We start from the raw sequence: 23809 nt of genomic DNA, 5'->3' as shown, positions 1-23809 counted from the left end.
ATGAGATGGGAGGAACCAAAAAGGATAATAAATCTTAAGGATGACACATCTAAAAGGGGCACAGACAAGTCTCCAGCCAACAGAGCGAGACCTGAAGGACTCAGGCTGCCCATGGAAGAAGCTCCCTGTGCCTGCTGCAGGACACAGAGAAGCCAGTGTTTCATAAATATTTCTCTTCCGTACTTGGGGAAGAGCCAAATGATAAGCTGTATCACATAATGATAAATACTTCCCACTTTCACCATGATTTATGACTGTATTAAACAGCCACTACTAAAACTAGACAGTTTTTAACTGGCAGGTCCTGATAATTCACACTTAAAGGGTTTTCAGAGGGCGACACACTGCCTTGGGCACTAACACGGGGCTGTGTCCCTATTTAAAGCGAGGAGATGTAATTAATTCTACATCTGCCTGCTCTGACATCCCTGCAGAAGGCAAGCAGCCAGTGCTGACAAGGACCCCCAGCACTGGTAGCTGCAAATTGAGTCCAGGCATTCACCAGCTCCATTTCTTGAAGTTTACCCCCAAAAAGAGCAGCTTTTTCTCCTGCTGCTGCAGGGCATTGTCACTGCAAGTAACAGTGCTGTGGGTGGGGACAGGAACACAGGGGGCACATGGAGATGTGTGAGCTTGGCAAGAGTACATCATTGGTCTCTACTGGCCCAGAAGACTACAACATCACTTGAGGTTGCCCCAAATCACAAATTGATAGTGGTTTCCAAGTGGAAAAAGCCATTTTGTGAACAGATTATTGGGATAACAAGGAATTAAAAGAGGAAATATTATTGCTGCGAGTCTACACAGTTCAAAGAGACTTAACTCTGTGTTTCACAGTGCTTCTAAATCTGATGGATAAATCATTTCTGGAACACAGTTTTAGAAAATGTGATTTATTACCAGGCAAGAATCAGCCTGATATGTACTAGCAGCAGAACGAACTGGCAGACTCATCTCAAAATCCAGGGGAAACAGGAATTATGACCATCTCTAGCAGACTCATGGATCTTGGTTATTTATTTCTAGTGATTTTAGGGTAGCTGAAGGTGCAATCCTGCTCCTGAGAAGCAAATACAGGTCTTCTGTCCCAGACAAGGAGCAGCTCTAGAAACACACTCTTCCAAGTCCAGTCCAGGCAGAAGGTGCTCCAGAAACATGAAGCCAGAGGAATGCTGAATAGGAGCAGCACAGCTATTTTTATTGCTGCATCTATTTGGGGTGCAACATCACTGAGAACGAGATGCCAAAAAACCAGGGAGGATGCCAAGCCAGAAACAAGCTTGGTGTGGTCCATGGAACAGAGAGTGGGTTCAGCCATGTGCCACACCAGGGAAAGGGAATTCAGTGATGACAGGCCCATGGCATGGTGGCTGGAAACTGAAGGTGGATCATTCCCCTGCTAAACAGAATGTGATGTTGTCCCTGTGAGAGCAATGAACTGTGATTTAGCAGCGGGGGGCACAGTTCCACCTCGCTGACAATTTTAAAAGGACAACTGCATGTGCTTTCTAAAAGCTTCACTTCATAGGAATTGATTGATAGCAAGCCTCATGGCCTGTCTTATGCAGCTGAAGTGAGTACAAAGATATCACCTGGCACCATAACCCACCACCGTGTGTCCTGAGCCCCTTCCCAATGGGATGCAGGAGGACAAGGCATGGCTCTGGTGAAGCCCATGGCACCAGCACCCACAACCCTGCAGGAAAGCATCGTTCCCAGCAGGTTCTGGATGTGAGGTGCTGGTAAAACATGGGGCAGGTTAGATAACCATGATGCCATGTAACACCCTGCACTGTGGCTCAGGGTGTAAATGGGGGCAGAGATTAAATGACAGGCAGCTTATGGGCTGGCATAGGGCTTAGGGCTGGACTTTGCACCCTGAAAACAACTGCAAATCCCTCTTTTCTTTCAACAGCCTTGAAATCCAGGCTGCTGTGTCCCCTTCTGCAGCACTGGGGCTGCTGCTTTAAGTGGAGCCCACACGGTGCCACGGCTCCTCCTGAGTCCCTGCTGTGGCTCATGCCAGCTCACAGCCTGACATTGCCACTTGGGCTTGTTAAAAAAGAACCCAAGACAAAAAAATACCTCGAACCCAACCCTGAATCATTCTGGTATTTTGTGGAATCTGATTCACTGATGGAAACCATTCAAAACACCCACCACCCGCAACTATAGATATCTCCAGTGCTCTCCCACCTCCAGGAAGCACTGATGGAAAAGCTGCCCAAAAGATGAGCAAATGGCTCTCTTTAGAACTAAAAAAAACCCAAAACCCTTCACACAGAGGGTGAAGCCCAGGTGCTGCTGCTGCCATCCCAGCACCACACAGCTTCTTCCCCTTGAAGCACGACCAGTTAAACCTCCCTGGGTCCACAAGACCCTCACGTGGCTGCCTTCCCCTTGTCAAGGCTTCCCCAAAAGCAGGAGGCCCACAGACTCCCCCCAGCAAGAGCCTGAAGCATTAGCACTCAATTCTAAAAATAAAATTATTTTCCTCCAGGCAACAAAATAAAATGAAATAATGAAATCCCACGTTCACACAGTGGGGAAGCTGGGGCAGAAACCCTGCGATGTGAGACCACACTGGTGGAGCTGGAAGGTCCAACCACTGCCCAGACAAAGCAGGAGGGAGGAGGAAGCTGGGAGGGGTCTGTGCAAGCCCACCCTGTGGGCACAGGACTGCAGACCCACGTCCCACTCAGCCACCTGCCAAGTCTTGCACACAGTGCTGGTCACCTGAATGTGCTAAACATCCCACTAGTGTTCCATAAATGGGGAAAAGAAGAATAAGCATAGTAAAGGACAAGGAGACATAAAATAAAATGTCCCAGAGACCAGAGAATAAGGAGGAAGGAGCACTTCAACCTCTGGTTGTGTGTTTCTGTGGGGACTTATAAATGGTTTGGGGTAAGAAAGTTGCCCCAAATCTCAGGCTGCCCCAAATCCATGGGACTTGGAGCAACCGGAGATGGTGAAGGTGTCCCTGGGCTTTCCTCTTTCTTGATAAAGGCTGGAGTTTCCCACAGCTTCCTCAGCCACCATTTGTGGTGGAAACTGACCCTTCTCTTTGGGTTGCAAGGTGCTTTTGCCCTTCTCATTCCCTGAGAGTTCATTACTCCTTGACTGAAGCAGTGACAGCCACTGCAAGCCTCACTCCTTCAGGTGACTGTGCCAGTAATAATTTCAATCTCTTTCATTTTCAGAGGTTTCAGCAAATTCAGATGGCAATGCTGGGAAATATGAAGATAGAGGGGATAAGGTAAAACCTCCTGTAAGTTTCTACTTTCTTACTCCCAACTGGGGGTAAGAAAGTAAGAAAAGCAAGTTTGCTGTCTGCCAGCTATCCAAGACCCCATTGCTGTCCCCACTCTTCTGGAGCTGCACTTGGGATCCATGAGGAAAGATACCAGGTGTCTACAGCAGCCCAGGGGAGGGAATGGGAGTAACCCAGAGGAGGAGGGTACTAGAGTGTGATGAGCAGAGCCACTCCCCGTCCTGGGGCTCACCTGGTGCACACAGACATGGCACTTGTCACAGAACACCATTGTCACCTACATGTTTTATGAAAAATCCTTTCTTTAGGATTTTTCCTTCTGAGAAGCTGAGAGGCTTCAAGAACAAAATGACCAATGATTATCTGCTGCTGTGGAATGCAACAGGTGGATCTTTGATTGGTCTCATGTGGTTGTTTCTATTTAAAGGCCAACCACAGTCCAGCTGTCTCAGACTGTCTCAGTCAGTCCGAGCCTTTGTTATCATTTCTTTTCTATTCTTAGCAGCCTTCAGATGAAATCCATTCTTCTATTCTTTTAGTATGGTTTTAATATAATACATATCATAAAATAATAAATCAAGCCTTCTGAAACACAGAGCAAGATTCTCATCTCTTCCCTCATCCTAAGACCCCTGCAATCACCATCACAAACCATCTCCTGGCATCCTCCCCCCAGGGCTCACCTGGTGCACTTGTCACAGAACACCATCTCACTGCCATCCTCCCCCTGGGGCTCACCTGGTGCACGCAGACATTGCACTTGTCACAGAACACCATCTCACTGCCATCCTCCCCCTGGGGCTCACCTGGTGCACGCAGACATTGCACTTGTCACAGAACACCATCTCACTGCCATCCTCCCCCCGGGGCTCACCTGGTGCACGCAGACATTGCACTTGTCACAGAACACCATCTCACTGCCATCCTCCCCCCGGGGCTCACCTGGTGCACGCAGACATTGCACTTGTCACAGAACACCATCTCACTGCCATCCTCCCCCCGGGGCTCACCTGGTGCACGCAGACATTGCACTTGTCACAGAACACCATCTCGTTGCCGTCCTCCCCCTCGGGCGAGCGGCACACGTCGCACACCACGTCCTCGTCGTACTCGATGCCCAAGCCCTCCTCGGTCTCGATGGCCATGTTCATGTTCTCGTAGCACATGGTCTCCAGCTCCTCCAGCACTCGCTCCAGGGTGATCTCGTCCAGCTCAGGCTTTTCTGCAAGGCAGAAGGCAGAGCGTGAAGGCAGAGCCACCGCAGCAGCTCCGGCACGGGCGCCCGCCGCCTTCGGGCAGCGTTTGGCCAGGGGCTGAGCATTTCAGATGGCAGCTCAAGAGCACATCCACAGCGAGGGTGAAAGCGGCTGCTCCTAACTCGGGATGCAGTTTATGTTTCACATACAGTAACAAAATATTGCTGCTGGCTGAGAGGAAGGAAACCCATTCAGCTGAAGCAATGCGGATAATTGGGGCTGACAGTTTAAATGTTCAAGGAGACGAGTTTTGCAAAGATGCTTTCTGCAGCGAGGGCTCAGACAAGCTTTGGCAACACAAAGTCAGTGCTTTAATTGTTAAGACTGAAAATTGACCATTTTAGGGCAAATTAAATGGAAATGTAAAACTGCAGCCAAAGGCAGAAACTGAGCATAAATGAGGGGTTTGTTTGGGTTCAGTGAAATCAGGAGGTCAGACCCAAGTGGGTCTTTTATTCTCCCCACACCACGATCTTGAATGGAGAGGGGTAGCAGAGATGCTTTACCAGAGCTTTCTCCACAGAGACAACCAGGAATGTAAGGTCAATATCCAGCAGAGGTTTCTTAGAGCAGCAGCCTCCAGGAGAGAGAGATACCCAGCTGCCTTTAGACAGGACATGCTGCTGCCAGGAGCTCAGCAGCCCCAAAATGGTGCCACACAGAAGGCTTGTCCCAGTAGTGCTGCCTCCCACCTGCACACAAAGATCCTGGTGCCACAAATGCAAAGTGAGGTCACTCCAGGCAAGAAAGAAAATCTGTCAGGAGCAGGAGTGAGGTTCTCCATGAAGGGTTAGAGGCAGAGTTAAGCCCCCATCACACTGTCTCCCAATGAGCTCTATGTCATCAGAGGAGAAGGGATGGGGACAACAGAAGTACCAGCAGGATGCAATACAAAACAATTAGACTTTGTAGTTCATTAGTGTGAAATATCCACAACTGGCCAGACAGTGAAGGAGCCTGACCCAAACTGCTCCAAAGCAATGGAAGAAAATACCTCATTTATAAGCAAAGATGGAGAAAAAGGGCTTGAGGAAGAACCCGTAAGGACCAATTACTAATTAAATGTTCAGTGAAAAATCTGGCATCCTGGTCATCTCTCAAGCCACAGTGTGATGTCCCTGTTCTGGGCTGCTCCAAAGCCCCAAGGGATGGGGTTGCAGGGAAACCAGCACCTCTGGCTGGAAGGGGCTGGCAGTATCTTTCCCCTCATAGCCACTGATCAACCAAAAAAACTCTGTCAAGGGGGAAAGCATCACGTAGGCAAGCTCGGCAAGCAAACACACCATTGTCTGCCTTTTTAAGCTCTTCCCCAATGTTTCACTGGCACGGTTTCCCTTGGCTTGACAAGTCCCTGCAAACATCCAGCCTGGCATTTTACACGTCTATGTCGAGTCTGAGATACCATCTAAGACAGACAACACTGTTCCCTATCGCAGCCCTTTCAGGAGCTGGGGCTGCCGTGCTGCAGCATGCCAAGGAACCTGCTGATACCTGTCGGATTCCGCAGCAGCCCCGCCATGGGCGTGGGATCTGAGCCCCAGGCTGGCACAGGCTGCCTGGGGCCTCTGCAGCTCAGCAATGTGAAGCATCCTGCACTAGCACAGCGAGTTCTGGGCACCAGGGCTGGGATGGAGCCACCATCTTGCTCTTGGCACCGTTCCGGTTGGATGCCATGGAAACGTGGAAGGGTTGAGATTGGAAGGGGCCTAAAAGATCTTCCTGTTCCAGCCTCCCCTCCAGGGGCAGGGACAGATTCCACTAGACCAGGTTGCTCCAAGCCCTGTCCAAGTGTTCCCTTGAACACTTCCAGCCACAGCTTCTCTGGGTAACCTGTGCCAGGGCCTCCCCACCCTTACAGGGAAAAATTTATCTCCAATATCTAAATCAACTCAACTCAAAGCCATCCCCCCTTGTCCTATCATCGCCTGCATGTTACAGAGAAAGTCAGAGCATTATTTTTGCCTTAATGGAGTCCCTCTACAAACACACCACCCAAGGTGCACTTGCTCAACATGACTTTATGTGAGTATTAAACCAGTCCAGCAAGAATATCCTCCTCTTGGTCAGGGTTTCAACTCCCCATCTGTGACTATGAGCCTGGGCACCAGAGTGCCAGTCTGGATTTACTCCATTCCTCCCAACATTTCAGGCTCTGCTCTCTTGCAAAGCAAAAGGATCATCAAGGTGTTCCCAGTGCTTTTCCCCACACACTTTCCAGAGCTGCCCTCTGCTCATGGGAGAGGGCAGGCAGAGAGCTGGCAGCTGCAGGCAGCATGAGGAAGGAAAGGGAGGGGGTTTTCCACAGGAATCACGAACTCAACCTTGCCCAGGGTCAGGATCATGCTGGCATTGCCACCGTTCCACTTCACCTCAAGTGGAAAGAAGCAGCACCCATCCCACCTCCTGAATCTGCCTAACCCTGGGGAGAAAGTTCATGCTGATCCCAAAACTCCTGCGCCAGAGGAAGGGCAGAGGCAGAGGGAGAGCAGTGCCTTGGTGGGGCAAGGCACTGCCCTCATCAGCCTCTGTGGCATGCAGCTATTACAGCCCTACATGGGAGTATGGATCTCACACACACACACACACAGGCACTCTCCCACTCCATTTAGGTGTAATTACATCAGGAATGTGTTTGCCAAGCCTCATCCCAAACACCTCAGAGCTCATTGAATTGACAATTGCACTTGATGGGGATGAAGCGATTAATCGTTTATGAAACACTAAACAATGGGGCCTGGGGGTGAAGTGCTTTTTCCATTTGTGCTCCATTTATCTCCTTCTGTATCACATGAAGTTTGTGCTACTAAACTCCATTCATAAAATTGTCATCTCTTTGGCTGCAAAAGCTCTCTCTTTATTGATCGTGGCCAGCTAAACAGCAACCCAAAAAATCCTCCACCAAAACACTCCCTGTGTACATGCACAAGTGACACTACTATTGTCCCCAGAGAAGGAAAGCAAAGACACAGACAACTGATCTTGGCTACAACAAACAAATCCAGTGATGTCCACACTTGGGACCATCCCCAGGCCAGCAGACTCTACCTGCTGACCAAGAGAACAGTATTTTCACCTGGTTAAGGTGTGCCAAGGTCTTAGGCAGGAAAACAAAGCTTTTCTGAGCCCCCACAGAAGACAGCAGTGATAGCCATGAACTTCTCCAGAGTTTGTCTGGAGGGACACAGGCAGAGGTGAGACTTCAATCCTGTGCCAATACAATCGCTGGCCATTTGGAGCCAGGTTCAAAACACCAACACACGAGGAGTGTGTCCCATCACCCCTTCCAGGAGGCCACCCACACCCTTTCCCCACTAACCCTGAGTTCATTAACACTGATGGGCTTTGATGTGGCCACCCAGCCTCCCTGGAACGCCCCAGTATTGCCCCACAATGGGAAGGGCTGTAATCCAGGGAATGCTGCCTCCCACAGCTTCTCAGCTGAGAAGATCTGTCCCCTCTTTGCACAGGGCAGGATGCTGCAGGGCTAAAGGGAGCACCTGAAAATGGAACTTGCTTCAGAAATGGAGGAGAAGAGGTGACAGATAATGATGCACAACAGGAGGTCTCCAGATCTGATTCATGAAAAGAAAACATGAAAGAACTTTGCTCCAAGCAATAAAGTCTTCCCTGTGTGTCTGTGTCAGGGTCTGCTGTGATCCCTGCAGCTGCACAGCCACCCAGCATCCCCACCACCCCAGGGGCTCCCAGCTGCACACAGCTCAGCCTTCACAACTGCCCACACAGCCCCTGAAACAGGGAATTTTAACCCTCTATCCCAAAGGGGTTACAGGGCTGGCCCTGCAGCCACAGCACCGTGCTGGGGAGAAGCACCAGGCACGTTCCTGCACACAACGCCGCCCTCCGTTACAATTACTCCTGCAATATTGTAATTTATGTGGCATGAAGGAGCAATATTCTTCTGCTAAATGAATTCTCAGCTACTCCTTGTCGTGGTGTGAGCCAACTCACTGTGAGGGGAGGAAAAAAATAGCTGGAGAACCACCTTTCACAAAATAGAGACCTATTTCTGACTGAACTGTGCTCCACTAATATCAATTTACTGAAACAATAAATCCTTTCCCCCTGTGGAGAATACCTGGAGATAGAAACAGCTCATGAACAAACAGCTATCAGGACTGCAGGCTGTGCCATTTGCTGATTCACAGACTATAAACCTGGGAGTCTACTTTTCAGGAAACATATATATAAAAAACCACTCAAAATTACTGCTTTTTAAAATTATAATAAAATAAAAGGGAAAGCAATTGTGAGATGATGTAGGCTTGTCTCTGACTATCTTTGAAAACCTGAGGTGAAGAATGACAGGTCCCTGATGGGATGGGGTGTTCACACATGGCACAGGGACCACACACTCCAGCAATCTCCTTCCAGCTCACTGGCCCTCCAGCTCGCCCCGGGCAAGCCACTTCAAACCTGTCTGCTCTGGCACTTGTGGGGACACCAGCCACCCTGCCCCGGGCTGAGTGCCCCCCTGGGCATCCTTCAGGGACATCAGGGGATGACAGCCAACCACCTGAACACCACACCAGAGCACCTGGGACTCCTACAGCCACCTCCAGCCCACCACCTGCAGACACACAACCTTTGGACGATGCAGCAATTGTACATTAATCTTTTATCAGTGTTATTTATAAACAGACCCCGCATGTAAAGTGTGACCAACGCACAAACAGCGAATTGAGCATCCACAGTGAAACCTCCAGACATTTTGTTACAAACACAGCCTGCAAATGCACTTAAAAGATTTACAGGAACCAATTATCACCCTTTCTGCCACCCACCGACATCAATTATTGCTCAAATTTAAGATGATGACAAAATGTTTCAGAAGCCACTTTAGAAGCTGCTGCCTCTGCAGCGATGCTTGGCTCTGACAGGGCTGTCCTAGAGCACTCATGATGAAAGCCTCCTCACCCCATCAGCAGCAAAACTGGAGTACTGCTGGAAACTACTGCAATTACTGCCAGGAATTTATGGAAACAGCAAAACAGCGACTCCATGTAAAAGCTGGTTGTGCTGAAAATGTGGGGGGAAAATGTCTTAAGAGTGTCCCACTGATCTCCATCACTGCTAATCTATACATGAATACATCACATAAAAACAATTAATATATTCATTTACACGTGGGATTGATTATCTGTATCTCTAAGGAGATAAATAAACTCGGATCCAGAGGCTTGTGGTGTTTTACAGAGGGGAATGGCTTCAAAGTGACAGAGGGCAGGGGGAGATTGGATATTAGGAAGAAATTCTTCCCTGTGAGGGTGGTGAGGCCCTGGCACAGGTAGCCCAGAGAAGCTGAGGCTGCCCCATCCCTGGAAGTGTCCAAGGCCAGGTTGGACAGGGCTTGGGGCAATCTGGGTTAGTGGAATTTGTCCCTGCCCATGGCAGGGGGCTGGGAATGGGATGAGCTTTAAGGTCCCTTCCAAACCAAACCATTCTACAGTTCTCTCCTGGGGTGTCCTGCACAGTGGGACGTGGACACACAGTGGGCAGCAGCTTCTTGGGAACAGGCTCTGCCTGGGGAGTGCCAACTTGCTCAGGGTTGTGCCAACAGTGCCTCAGGGTGAAAAAGGGGCTCCCAGAATCCCTGAAGGATGCAGTGGGATGGGAGCAGCCTCAGAGTGTGACACCCAAGACTGTCAGGGTGGGAAGCAGCCACACTGTGAGGAGCAGGACTGACAGCAGCCTCTGCTCCACTGAGCACAGTGGACTCCAGCTTATTTCACATCTACTTGACCAATCTCACCTCCAGCGAGGGAGGGATCATCTCATTAGCACACAGACATATCTCAAGTATGCAGCGATGAATTCCCCCCGGAGCTTCAAAAGCAATCCATGTGACCTTTGCATGTTCCTGCCATAAAATACCAGGAACACCTCCAGCTCCAAAGATAGAAGCTGTGGTGGGCATATGTGAGCAGAATACACCATATGGATTAAGTCAAGGGAATACTTAGAAACTTCGACTCTGCCTTCAGCAAAATTGATTCCAACAACAATTTTAGCAATTTCTTGAGGATTTTCCGTGTGTTTATGAAGTGTCGATCACTGCAAAAGGATCTTTCAGCCTTGCTCTTTGAAGTCTCTCTAGCTCCACTCTTACAATAGCTTTGGATTTAGTGGAGATCACAAAACACAGCATAAAATGTTAATGTAAAAATGAAGACTTATGGCATGGCTGCTGTCTAAAAGGACAGGGCTGTGCTGCCTGGAGTGGCATGGACATTAATCTGGCCCCGGGCTCTATTCAGCCCTCTTCAGATCCACTTTTTTTACAATCTCATATTGCAGCAGCAACAAATAAAACACTTAGGCATGCCTAAATACTGACTTCATCTCTAGGACACAAAGGTTCTTTAAACAGCACTTTTCCATCGAGTACAGCAACAGCTACTGAGACATCTTACTAGGGGGTTTAAAACTATTTAAAGCTGTTTTATGTTTAAAACTTTTGCTTTTCATGGGAAACCTTTGCTTTCTGGAGCAATTCCACTTAATTGGGAGAGGAGTCAGCAGGCAGAATGCAGAGAGCTGGAGCTATCTGGAAGTTTATCTGATCTTGGTGATAAAATTCCGTCCCTGGGGTGACCTAAAAAGGACTGGAAAAGGCATGTGCTGTGTGCTGCGTAGACCCACGAAAGGCAAGCTGGATGATCTCATAGGTGTTTTCCAGCTCTCCTCCCCACACATCCTCAGGAGCCAGTCAGAGATCTGGATGCTTCTTTGTCATTAAATATTTTGGGAATGACATATTGTGCCCCTGGACAGCCCAGTGACAACAGTTCAGCCAAACACCCGTGAGGAATTTAAACTTCTGCCTACCTCCTAAATTAACGCTGGGAGATAACTCCTGACTCCTCTGAATGGGAGGAGAGGCTGCCATTCTCTAGTTAAGTCACGTTAATGATCTTGGAGATTAGCAAAGCAGGTTTGGAAATCTCAGCGAGTCATTAATGGTGTCATTAATGTCAAGGGCTTCCGGGAGAAAGTGCTATTTATGGACTGCCTTGGACCAACCCAGGCTGCAGCAACCCTCTGCCTTGGGTGCTGAAGGGCACCCAAATCCCACCCTGGCTTTTCCCATCTGGGAAGCAGAGGGAGCAAAGCTGCTCTGGCCCAGCCTAGGAGCTGAGCAGCAACAGATTTGCTGCAACAGCTTTCCTCTACAAGCACCCAAACCCCATCACTTCCACGGGCAGGAAGATGCATCCCCTCAAAGAAGCCCAACAACTTCCAGCCTCTATAGCAGGCATGGCTGCCAAGGGTGATGTGACCATGGTCCTGCAGCCAGGAGCACCAGCTCCCATCCTGCTTCCCACCTGCCAAACCCCCAGCTCCCCACAGCATCAGGGTTGGGGTATCATCAAAGCCACATCTTTTCCTTTCCAAGTCACTGGAAAAAATGAACCAATCCTTGCACTGCTAGAGAAGTTGGGAGGACTGGGGGACAGAGAAAGATACCAGCAACTATTGGGCTGAAGCTGTATCTGCAGTGGATTTCACATGCCAAACACTGCTTTTCAAAGCTACTCTCTCCCCTGTATATTTAAGGCTCAGCCAGTAATGACAGGGCTCCCTCAGTGACAGGAACGGGCTGGAGAAGCAGGGATGGGCAGTGATGTTCTCTGCACTACCACTGCTGGGATCACCTTGGGCCTTATCACCATCCAGAGCTGGTGATGGCAGGAAGGCTCAAGGGCTTCCTCAGATTCTGTGGTTTCATCCAGCCCAGCCCTGGACAAACATCTCCTAAGGACACTCCTTGGAAAAGGTGACTGGCTGATAAATGATGAGATGGGGGGAAGAAAATGCAGCTTGCTCAGAAGGGCTGAGGGTCAGCAGCAAAGCTCTACCTGTGTCCTGAGCTGGGACTCCCTGGCATGCTGAGGTGCCAGCCCACACAAGGAGCAGGGCTATGGCTGGGATGAAGCTCAACCTCCCCTCCTAAACTCAACTCACTCCCAAGGCAGTGCTGCTGGAGAAGCTGCCACTCTACCCCAGCACTCGTGGGGTTGGCACATGCCAGCCCAAAGGTGACATGGGGACAGCCAGCAGCCAGCTCCCATCTGGCCGGGGGCAGGGACCTTCCAATTATCTCAACCTGCCATAACCCCAGGAACTCCACATCTGGAAACTGCATTTGAAACCTAATACTTTGAAGAAATAATAAAGCAAGGCAAATTTAATCCAACTGGGCTGGAGAAGCCAAATCTCTGCCCACTTCATTTCTACAGACTTGCGAAACACACAAGTGGAAGTGGAAATAGAGACAAGGCTTCCCTGGAGCCCAGAGACACTTCTGATGGCCATGCAGCTGTGGAGAGGGCAAGGGAAATGTAAAGGGGATACAGTGAAGGCACAGTGAGGTCAGAACGATGCCCAGTGTGGCTGAAGGTGGTTTCTTGATGCAGCAACAGCAGCTGTGCATGGTTAGGAAGGGTGGATCCTCTGCAAGTCCTGAGCAGGACTGAGGCACTTGGCTTTATCCAACAGCACCCTGTGCTCTGCACAAGGACTTCACTGTAGCTGCCAGTGCCTCAAAACCTGTGTGTGCTAATGACAGAGCTGAGGCTGCCAATACAGGACCAGCTAATGAGGGCAGAACTGACTTGTGATTTCTCTGTGATGCTACAGGCTCCACGATGTTGAGATTTGGGAAATCAAATATACAGGATACCTATACCAGATAATCAGACAAACTGTGAAGGCAGCTTCTAGAACTTTCTCAAGGTCATGGTAACAAAATTTCATTGTAAATCACAAGTACACCAGAAAGACAGATCTTCCAAAACCAACATCAGTCAATGTCATAGCCAGCTTCTGAGCTCACCTGTGCTCCATGCAAGCTCACTGAACTGCATCTTCCTGACTTCAGCCTGACTCCTGCTGCAGCCCTCAACCAGCTGCCTGGGAGAGCCACACAACCCTCCTGCTCCTCAGTGCACTATCCCATCTGCTCAGGCACCTGGTAAAATCCTTTTCCCCACTCTTGAAAGGCCTTTGCCACCAGGACTAACCCTTCATGTAGGCATGCTTGAGCCTTCACTGACCTCACAAGGTGAATGCTTTATTGAGGTATTACTCTTACCTGCAGGGCAGCAGCCACACCACAGCAACCCTTCCCTAACAAGGACTGGAAAATCCCTCCACAGTCTGGCAGGACTACACACACCCATGGGTCTGTGCCAACAAATCTGCCCAGCAGACCATGCTAAGCACTAGTGCCAATGGTCAAATTCCAAGCTCAGGTACTTGCACTCGACCAAAATCCACTAAAGAATCTGAAGAATGTGCAGTGATATAACAGCAGGGATGCAGGCCATGTTAACTGTGATTTCTAGAGATGCCTGGAACAGGAAACAGGACCAGGCTTCCTGACATTTCTTCTTCAAGGCCTTTAGTTCCACATGCTTACTCAAAAAGCCTGAATGCCCACTGTGGGACACCCAGGCCAGAAAGAAAAAAAAACCCAAACCAGCAATACTCACCCATCTCCTTGAGCTCCATGTTAACAAGTTCCAACCAGCAGGCATCGAGCTCGTCCAGGTCATAGCGGCTCATTCCCTGCAAGTAAGTCCTTGTAGCTTCTGAAATCTCAGAGCCAGGCAGGCTGCTGGGTGAAACCTGTGAAAGTGAGCTCTCCAGCTGGGGGATGATCCTGGAAGAAAAGAAGGGGAGGTTGAGAAAGAGCCACAACTCAGAAAAATATTCTGTTTCTTGCCATGGAGGGTGAGACCACACTGGGCACCTGACTCTGTGAAGGAAAACAAAGCCACTGCACCTGAAGTCAGTCCATGGGCCAGCACTGACAGACAGCCTCAGGAGAGCAACTACAGCAACTACAGCTCCCATTCATCCACAGAAATTACTCTTTACATGAGAAAAATGAGGTGCAATGGAGATGATGCTCCAAGTACTGACAGCAAGCCCCCCAAGCATTAACATCTCCATGAACACCTCCAGTGTGCATACACTGCAGTGCCACAGCCACGCCGTGCTGGGCAGCACTTCAGCACACTTGGCACTGGGGAACATCCCATGGTGGCCTCTGAGATTTGTTCTGAGTGCTCTCTAATCACAACCACAGGGGAGGGGAGAGGAGCTGCCTCATCTGCTGCAAACTCCCTGCACAAAGAGTAACCAGGCACTGGCTGTCAGCTCTTCTGCCTTTCCTTGGCAACTCTGCAGCAATATGCATGATACTTGCCATGCACATGTCAACAGTGTCACGCCTAATGACATGCAAGCAGAGGACAAGCTGGAAATGAGAAGCAGCCTGTGGTGCCAGCTGACAGATCTCAGTGAAGTTGGGAGCTGGAGCTTGCTGCAGGATTTGCACAGCTCACACTTCCTCCCCTGAAATCCACCTCCTGGCACAGATATCAAGCCAGAAAGATGCTGCAAAGAAACAGCAACCAAACATACCTCACTGCAGCACATCAGCCCCTTCCAAACAGCTTCTCCCCATGCAAAGCTGGAGGACCCAGCCCTGCTCTTGCACCAGTGCCAGCTGGGAAGGCTGCTGATCCCTGGAAGACTTTTATCTGCCTTCTGTCCTGCTGTGTAAGCTAATGTCAGAGCATTGGGTGCCCTGTGCTCTGTGATGTGTCTGGGGCAAAGCCATGGTGTCCATCACAGAGCCAGGTGAGTTGTGGTACCAGGTGCTCCAAGGTCGGTATGTGCCAAGGAGAGACACCTGAGCCCAGCTGCCCTTGGGAATGAGACCCTACTTGCCTTGCCAAGGTCGGGAAGGAAATCTGTGGCAGGGCAGGAAAATGAACCTGGAGTTCCTAGAGACCCAGACATGCAGTTTAATTGCTGTCCTCTGTGGTCACAAACACTGGAGGTACTTCCAGAGCCACCAGCACGGGGAAGCAAGAGTTTATGGCTCAGGGAGGGAAACATCAAGAAATGGGTTCTTATTATCTCTTTTGCTTTACTTTCCCCCCAGTAAATTGAAAATAAACATGTGACCCAATGTCCTGAGTACATCTCCAAACTGAAGTTAAAGAACCAAAAAGAGCCACATGGAAGGACAGCTCTCAGTCCCCACATTGTAGAACAATCTCACTGTAATCTAGGATAGGAGCTGGGGATTCACTGACATCTCTAATGCACACACTGGAGGTATGCTCCAGCCACAGCCTCGGGACTGGCATCTAAGGAGCTCCCAAACCCCTAAAATCAGAGAGTCACACAACAGATGGGTTTGGAGGGAACCTTAAAGATCATCCAGTTCCAGCCCTCCCTGACATAGGCAGGGACACTTTCCACTAGCCCAGGTTGCTCCAAGCCCCATCCAGCCTGGCCTTGGACACTTCCAGGAATGGAGCAGTCAACAGCTTCTCTGGGCAGCCTGTGCCAGGGCCTCACCACCCTCACAGGGAAGAATTTCTTCCTAATATCTAACCTAAATCTGCCCTCTGTCAGTTCAAAGCTATTCCCCTCTGTCTAGTCACTACACACCCATCTAAAAAGTCCCTGCCCAGCCTTTCTTGTAGCCCCTTTAGCCACTGGAAGATGCCATTAACAAAAAAAAAATAAAGCAGGAGCTGCTGGTGCAACATGCATTGGTTCACATCAGACTGAACCTCTCCTTTCCACGAGTCCAAGTCTGGGTCATCCCTCACAGAGACAGAACCTGGGTGTGGGAGCAGCCAGGCTGGGCACTAGCTTTTGGAGAGAAAAAACCAGTCCTCCGCCTGCAATGAATGCTTCTGTTGGGAAGAGCTGCCTGAGCAGCACGAGGTCAGGGCCATAAGCCCTCACTAAGCCAAGTTACACAAGCTGCTCACCCAAAAGCCCCCGCAACAGGTGATGCTCTGATACTGAGCCAGCCACGAACACTCGGGATGGCAGGGGCAAAGAGCTGCTATTTTTACCCTGGCATAAACCTGCAAAGATTAATGCTCTGTGTACATATCAAAGGAGTAACCTGAACAGGTCATTTACTGCACTGAAATGCACTCAGTGTGATGAGTGTGCTGACATGACTGGAGCTGTTATCATCTTATTGCAGGGGTTCCACACTGCTGTCTCCTATGAATCACAAAAGTTCCATACCTCCTCGCTGTTTCTCATGGGCTGCTCCTCAGAGCACTGACTCCTTCTTCTTCACAAAGCAGCCAACTGACCCCAGTTCCCTTCTCACCCAACCACCCCACTCTTTTACAGCACTCTTCTTCTCATTGCCTACAGCTGTAGCCTGTTAAAGTCAGGCCTATTCCTAATCTTTGATAATTGGTCCAGTTGCAACTCCTTAGGGGTGAGATTGCTTTCCACACCATCTTTATTTTCCTATATTCTACCCCCAACATGGAGCAACCCCTTGGGGTTACCTCACACAGTGCATACAGTACTGCCCACCAAGAGCAGTGAGGGACCAGCCCCTGCCTGAGCCTGGGCACATCCACTCCCACCTGGGCACAGCTCCACCTCCTTTCTGCAGGTACCTCATGGAGAAGTTTGCTGAACCTCATTCTCAGAGACAGGAAACAAGTGACTGTCCCCTCAAGTCACGTACCCCCCTCCCCAGCACTCCCAACCCCCCCAAAACTGGATTAATTTCAGTCTCTCAAACCTGGGTTTGTGTTTGGACTCTCAGGTCCTGGCTGTGCACGGTCCCTGGTGATGCAGAGATCACAGGGAGCTCAGGGGCTCACTGATGGGAACTGCTCCACCAGCACTCAATGTCCAGCTCTTTCTGACACTCTAATTAAATGCAGTTTGCTTTGGTTTAATGGGAACTGGCACTTGGACAGTGACATTTTGCCTCTCACCACATCACTGATGATGAAGATCAAGGTAATGAAGATACACACATCTAACAAGCTCACCAGCACTCTGTTAAAAGGTTTGAAACGTGCCAGTGCAGTGATGGCAGGTGCCTCTCCCTGTCTGGGAACACAGGGATCAGGGAGGGATGATCAGGTGCTGCAGCACCCAGTAGACACTTTCCTACAAGGAATAAGCATTAATATGAAAAGTATCTTCTTAAGAGGATCACTAAACTTTACTTTTGAAGTTTCCTCCCTATAACCCCATGCTGACCTGGCAGCATGGGCTGGGATCGCCTGGAGTTAACTCAGGCTTGGGGATGCTGGGACATGTTCATGCCATTTTCTCACCATTTCAAGTACCAGTAAACAGAGAAATGAAAAAACTGAAATAGCTGCTAAATTGTTTTTTATACAGTGAGACACTTGTAAAACCCTATGAGGGCCTGCTGGAAGCCTGGTCCAGATCAACTCCCTGACTCATCTGCAGCACTCAGTTCAACACAAAGGTTTTATGGCTTGTAAACAATTCAGCAAAGCCTAAGAGAGCCTGTGCCTGTTCCCATGAACACTGCTCCCACCCTGAGGGGAGCTGGAGGCTGCCAGATGCTGAGGCTCACATGGGGTACCCCAATGCCCCAGAGGTGCACAGCTTCCCATTGATTCCTGGATCTGCTCTGGTGGATAAAATCACATTCCTAAAAAGCAGCCCACTCCTTCCAGACACATGCTACCACACCTGCAAAGGCCTTCCTGGTGCTGAGATATAAAGATCTGTGACTGCAGTGACAGAGCTTTGGAAGGAAGAGATCCTACAGTTTAAGGTAAGAGAGCAATCCTTTGGAAAAGACCATGCCCTGCCTCACAGCAATACAGAAAACAGACCAAGCTGGGCACCCTTCCTCACCTCCAGCAGCTTCAAGAGACTGGAGCCCAAAAAGTTGCAAGCTTTGTGCTGTCCAAGCACTGCAGTGGAGACATAGCAAGAAAAAGGGAACAAAGCACAGAGGCTGCCCTCACCAGTGTCTCTCCATCTCCTGCTGGGCTCCAAGAGCTGGGGATGTCATCAGGGCTCCCCCTGAGTGCAGGGACAGGTCTTAATCCATTGGGAAACTATCTTTCCAAATAGCTGCTTGGTGGACAAAGAAATACCCAGGCTGGATGATGAGTCTGCACAGGAGGAGCCACCAACCCACCTGAACTCCCTGCACCATCGTGGCAAAGAATCACAGAGGCAAAGCCTCCTCCAAGCCAGACCATTCCCAGAAGCTCAGTTACACAGGAGGAGCATTTACTCCTTTATTTATCCAGAGACAGCATTCCTTTCAAATCCTGTATCAGTCAAAGGCTCGTTTAAACGAAGGGCTGAAAATTGGGATCAGCCTGAAAATCACAACAAACCTGAGGCCATTAGTGTGAAAGTGGGTCTCAAGGGCACTTGAGGAAAAGGAGTAAGTGGACCCCAACACTCTTGAGGATCACATCTATCCCTGGAGAAGATTACACAGTAATAAAATATACTCAGCAAATTCCCATGGTTAATCATCTCTGTAAACTGAAAGCTTCACTTGGCTGAAGGGAAAAGGCTTTTTTTTCCTATATGTTCCCTTTTAATATATCAGAAATAATTAATCCTGCATAGTGTTTCTCATCTAAAAATACTTAATTTTATTACAACGAAGACATTAGTCAGTAATCTTTTCTTTACCTCCATTCCAGTCTAAATTAGTCTTGTCCAAGGTCCATAAATAAGTCAGCTTAAGAAAGTCAGTGGAAAGACAGTTCTGCCAGCAACCTTCAGTGCTGATACTGTTCCTACCACCAGCTCTGCTTGTGGGGGAATTCTCCTGTGCCACACAACAGCTTTAAAAGGGCAATTTAAAGGGATGATTTTCACTTTCTGTTTATTAAAATCTAACAGGCCATTTGGACAGGATGCCCCACTTTCTTATGAACTTAAGCTAACAGATTTTATACATGGTATTGCCTCTCAACAGCAGAGCAGAATTTAAGCATTTAAGTTAGAAAAAGTGCCTGGGGGTAAAATGGTGAAGGATAGGGTTGGAGATAGTGGTGGATGGTCACAATAATGAGCCACAACCCACACACAAGGGTTTGTGATCCTCAGCATTCCCACACCCAGATTTACTGACCATGTTACTCCTACTTCTTGTATTTTTATGACTTCTAGTAAAGGCTATAAAACCATGAGCCAAAAACTATACTCCCAAAGCTGGGCTCCAAGACAAAAGGAAGGCCAAGAAGATAATATATATTTAGGTTTTCAATACACTGGCCTGAGGTTCAGACCTGCCAGCAAGCTGGCCTGAGCAGCTGGATGAGCCCAGAAGTGTCTTTAGGGTCACCCAGGTCTTGGTGCTAACAGGTACCTGTGCACTTCACCCCTTCCCTCCTTGGCTGAAGATACTCCAGGGAACATCTGGAGCACCCTGGTCACCAGCACAGAGAGTTCAGGGCCCTGTGGGCACCCTGCTGTCACCCCTGGCACAAGCCACCTGACACCAGAGCCCCTGGACCCTGCAGGAGGGACCACAGGTACCCAGAGTCTGTCAACACATCCTCCTGTGGATGGAGAAGAGATGGCTGGAGGCAGCTGGTCCTGGAGAGGGAGGGAGGGAGGTGGCATAATGTATCTCAACAGAGCACTGTCACCAAACCCTTTTATTTTAAAACAAACAAGAACCTGAGAAGAATGAGATGGCACCACTGGGACCACTTTGTGCAGAAAATAAATGATTTGCAGTATTTCCCTATTGGCTGCTGGAGCCAAAACCCCTCAAGATTTGGCAACAGCCTCTGAAAATCCATGAAAATTCATCATACATACATACATCAACAGAGCAGCCACGGGAATGGAAGCCTCTGGTCTGGGAAGGGAAACCTGTGATGGCTGATGGCCCCACCTGCCACCCACTCTGCACCATTTGTGGCTATCTTCATGGCAGGGGCTGCAACAAGCACATTCCTAGCAAAAAAAGGTTGATGGAGGGAACTTAACATCAGCCCTTCCTGTGTACATCCCTGCTTGAGCACACAGCTCAGTGCCACGAGCGGTTTGTCCCCACTGCCCCTTTTGGGCACAGAGGGTGGCTGGGCTGCCACTGCCCTTTGCTATAACTCAAACCTTCCTTTAAGCTCTCATCCCAAAAACCTACACAGGCAGTTACACACACTCCAGCCATGAAGCTCCACTTGGCTTTTGCTGCTGTACTGAGAGAACAAAGCAGCTGAATTTGGCCCCAGGAGGATGCAGCAACAGGAGCAGCTGTGCCCAAAATGCACCCCCTGACTGCACAAATATCGCTGGCTAACGCTCACCTCCGTGAGGATCCCTTTGTGCTGCCCAAGTGGCACTGAGGATGTTCAGGAAGGGGTTAATGCTGCTTGCAGCAGCGTCCTGCCCTCGGGTGCCAGCAGCCAGTGAGTGCAGCTCCAGGTGACGTAATCCTGGGTGGCTGTGCAGTAATGCCTGGGTGGCTGTGCAGGCTGCACTCCCAGCCCTCCTGCGCTGGGGATGCGGCAGGGACCACGGCATGGCAGGGACCCCAGCATTCTCGGGGACCCCAGCGTGTCTCGGGGACCCTGCTGTCCCCTGCCAGGCAGGGACCAGCCCAGGACAGGGTGCCCCCTTCAGCTGCCGCTGCTCTTTCCCAGCTGAATTCTGACACTCAGCGCTACCCAGTGAACGTCAGAAATTTTCATTATCAGCTTTTAAAGCATCCTCAGCCACGGGGAGCATCTGATCCGTGAGCAGCACAGCACAGCTCCGCAGGGCACAGCCCAATTCCTCTCCAGGACCATTCAAGGACTCTCTCTCTGGGCTTGGAAATCCCCCTGTGACAATCCCATTTCCGTGCAGAACGTTAAGGATGGGGTAAGGTGGCCCCTCCCGAGCTGCTGGCAGTTTAGGATTTACACAGGCAGGTTGTGGAAGTTTTACAGAAATGCAGCTTACAATTAACAGGTGCAGTAAGAAAAATACTAAGTTGTTCCCTCCCCATCTGAAATCTCCTTCTGTAACAGCCTGTAACCATAGTGGGTCCTTCCAGGCCCCTGGAATAACATAATCCTCTAAGGAGAAAGTGATTCACTCTTCTTTGATGTGATAAAAAGAGGAAAACAAGTGAACAGGAGGCACTAAACAGCCATCTTGTGAAACCCAGACAGCTTTTCCAATTCCATTTCTGAGCTGTTTATCACCACATAAAAAGCCTGATACCCAGCAGACTAGAGGAAGACCAGTGTTGATGTCCCTGTCTTTCTCACATTTATATTCCAGCCTAAATCTCACTGAGATTTAGCTCAACAAATGAATTATTTAGGTTGCAACTCTGATTCAGTGCCCAGAGAATCATTTTGATGTAGATGGGAGTGGGGACCTGGTACAGAAGAATTCAGGTGCAGAGCAGTGTCTGCTTTCCCAAGGCAGAGGAGAGCACCATAGCACAGCTGGGGTCATCTCCACAGTGTCTGAGAGAGGAAAACCACGGCTGCAGGGACACAGCAGTGGCTGGGCAGTGGTTTGCTGGTGGGCTGATTGGAACAACAAAACGCAGATGTTTTTCTGGCAGACTAGACAAAAGCAGTGTCTGGGCTGAGAGCAAAATGCACACATAATTTCTGATGCTGGGCAAAGATCTTCTCCATATTCCTTTCCCCCTTTCCTCTCTGTGCCATTCAGCTCTAACAGTGGTGTTGAAGGCAGCAGGGGGACTGTCCCTCCCTGCTGCTGGGAGGTGACACAGCCTGTGCTGCTCTTCTGGCTCTGAAACCCAGCAAAACACAGCAGCCTCCAGTTCCAGGGCACAGCACCTTCTCCCTGCAGGCAAGCAGGGCAGAGCCAGCCCCAGCACCCACAGGTGCTGCTCTCCCCCTTTCCAAGAGCGTCACTGACCCACCCATGGTCCTTCAGGGACCCATGTCACACAGCAACCTTCTCCAAACCCAGCCTGCAGGCTGCCAGTATCCTGCTCATTTCCATTTAAACAATACATGTCTTGGAATTGCTACTAGAGAAGCCAGGGACACTTGGGTGTGTGTTTTCTGGATATAAAAAGAAAAAAAAAAAGTTGCTTCTTTATGTAACTTAAGCCAAGCTACTAACATTAAAGCATCTGGAATTAATTATCCCAGCCAGATAATGTTTCCATAATTACTTCAGTAATGCAAACAGCTCCACTTGCCTTTGTATCCACCTACTAATGGAGACCAGAAACAGAAGACATGAGCAGTGGTGGCAGCTCTGCACCTGCCATGGTCTGAGCATGAGCCACAGCAGATGAAGAACTGGACAAATCCCCCTGACACTGTTACTCACAGAGCTGAGTGTGGCAAAGCTCAAAACGCAGACATGGGCACGAGATGACAACTCCCATCCACCAGCACAGTACCTTCACATGGGTCTCCTTAAAGAAACCCAGCCCACTGAAAGCAAAGCTTTGAGGAATTTGAAAAGGCAGCATCCAGACCCTTTTAATGTGTTCTGGATTGCTGAACTAACACTGAACCCTGAAACACATGGGAACAGCTCTGATGCTGAGACACTCCAAGCAGCTCAGAGCCCATCCCAGAGAACAAGGAGGGATCCATCTGCCTCTTCCACCATCCCACTGCAGCTACACTCGTTTGGGTGCACCTCTTGAAACCCCAGAATGGTTGGAATTGGAAGAGACTTTTAAAGGTCACCTAATCCAAGCCCCATGCCATGAGCAGGGACACCTTCAACTAGATCAGATTTTCCAGATCTTCTTCAAGTGCACTGAGAGAAATCACCTACAGCTCTCCTCCACCTCCCCAAGGTCCTGGCCAATAGTGAAGCACACTTTCCAGCAACACTTCACCTAAATTCAACAGGATTACCCACAGCAGCACCAAGAGCTGAGCAGCTGTTCCTGCTGCTGGGCTATCCCACTCCTCCCATCACTCTGGAGAGCACTTAAAAGTAATAGTTGCTTGCATTGTTCAAAGGGGACCCAAGGTGCACTAAATCACTGAGAGGTGATTTCATTAGTGCTGTGGTTGCAAGCCCAGCAATCAGAGTTGCTGGGGTTTGCCTGGCTGCACAATAAATCCACGGTTCTGGATGGAGAGCAGAAGCAATGGAGTGAGATGTGGAGGCTCCCAAGGCTGTACCAAACCAGAGTCGGTCCCAAGAGCTGTAAACCTTGTTACAGAGCAGCAGGAAATCCAGCTCACTCGTTCTATACATTTGCTGCTGAAGTACACTTGACTTTCTGTGTGCTTGATCCAGTATAAACCACAGGCATCCACTGGGAAGATTAGCAAACATTCAAAATAAAAGTCCAAGTGGCTCAGAATGAGGTAAGAACAGGCTGGATTAACACATTTCCCATAGCAAACTAATAAAGGTGAGGAGTTGCTGAAAGCCCACACAAGAACTTGTCAAGCAGACAGTAAAGCAGAAATGATGACAAGTAACAGGCAGAGTAAATCACACT

The 23809-nt window shown here is 49.5% G+C and overlaps 1 protein-coding gene across 4 annotated transcripts in view; it reads right to left on the bottom strand.

Annotated features, from left to right (window-relative positions):
- Nucleotides 1-23809, bottom strand: part of JADE2 (jade family PHD finger 2) — a 74327-nt gene that overhangs the window by 22460 nt on the left and 28058 nt on the right. For all 4 annotated transcript variants that reach the window (XM_030229240.2, XM_030229239.2, XM_030229237.2 and 1 more), the window contains 2 exons: nt 14043-14212; nt 4285-4496 (listed from right to left, as the gene is read on the bottom strand). In XM_030229240.2, coding sequence (XP_030085100.2) covers nt 4285-4496; nt 14043-14212 — 382 coding nt within the window. The remainder of the gene's footprint in view (nt 1-4284; nt 4497-14042; nt 14213-23809) is intronic.

Source organism: Serinus canaria, chromosome 13 (genome assembly GCF_022539315.1).
Source record: "Serinus canaria isolate serCan28SL12 chromosome 13, serCan2020, whole genome shotgun sequence".
Classification (NCBI taxonomy): Eukaryota; Metazoa; Chordata; class Aves; order Passeriformes; family Fringillidae; genus Serinus; species Serinus canaria.
The sequence above is the reverse complement of the archived record's forward strand: the minus strand, read 5'-3'. Positions and strand labels throughout refer to the sequence as shown.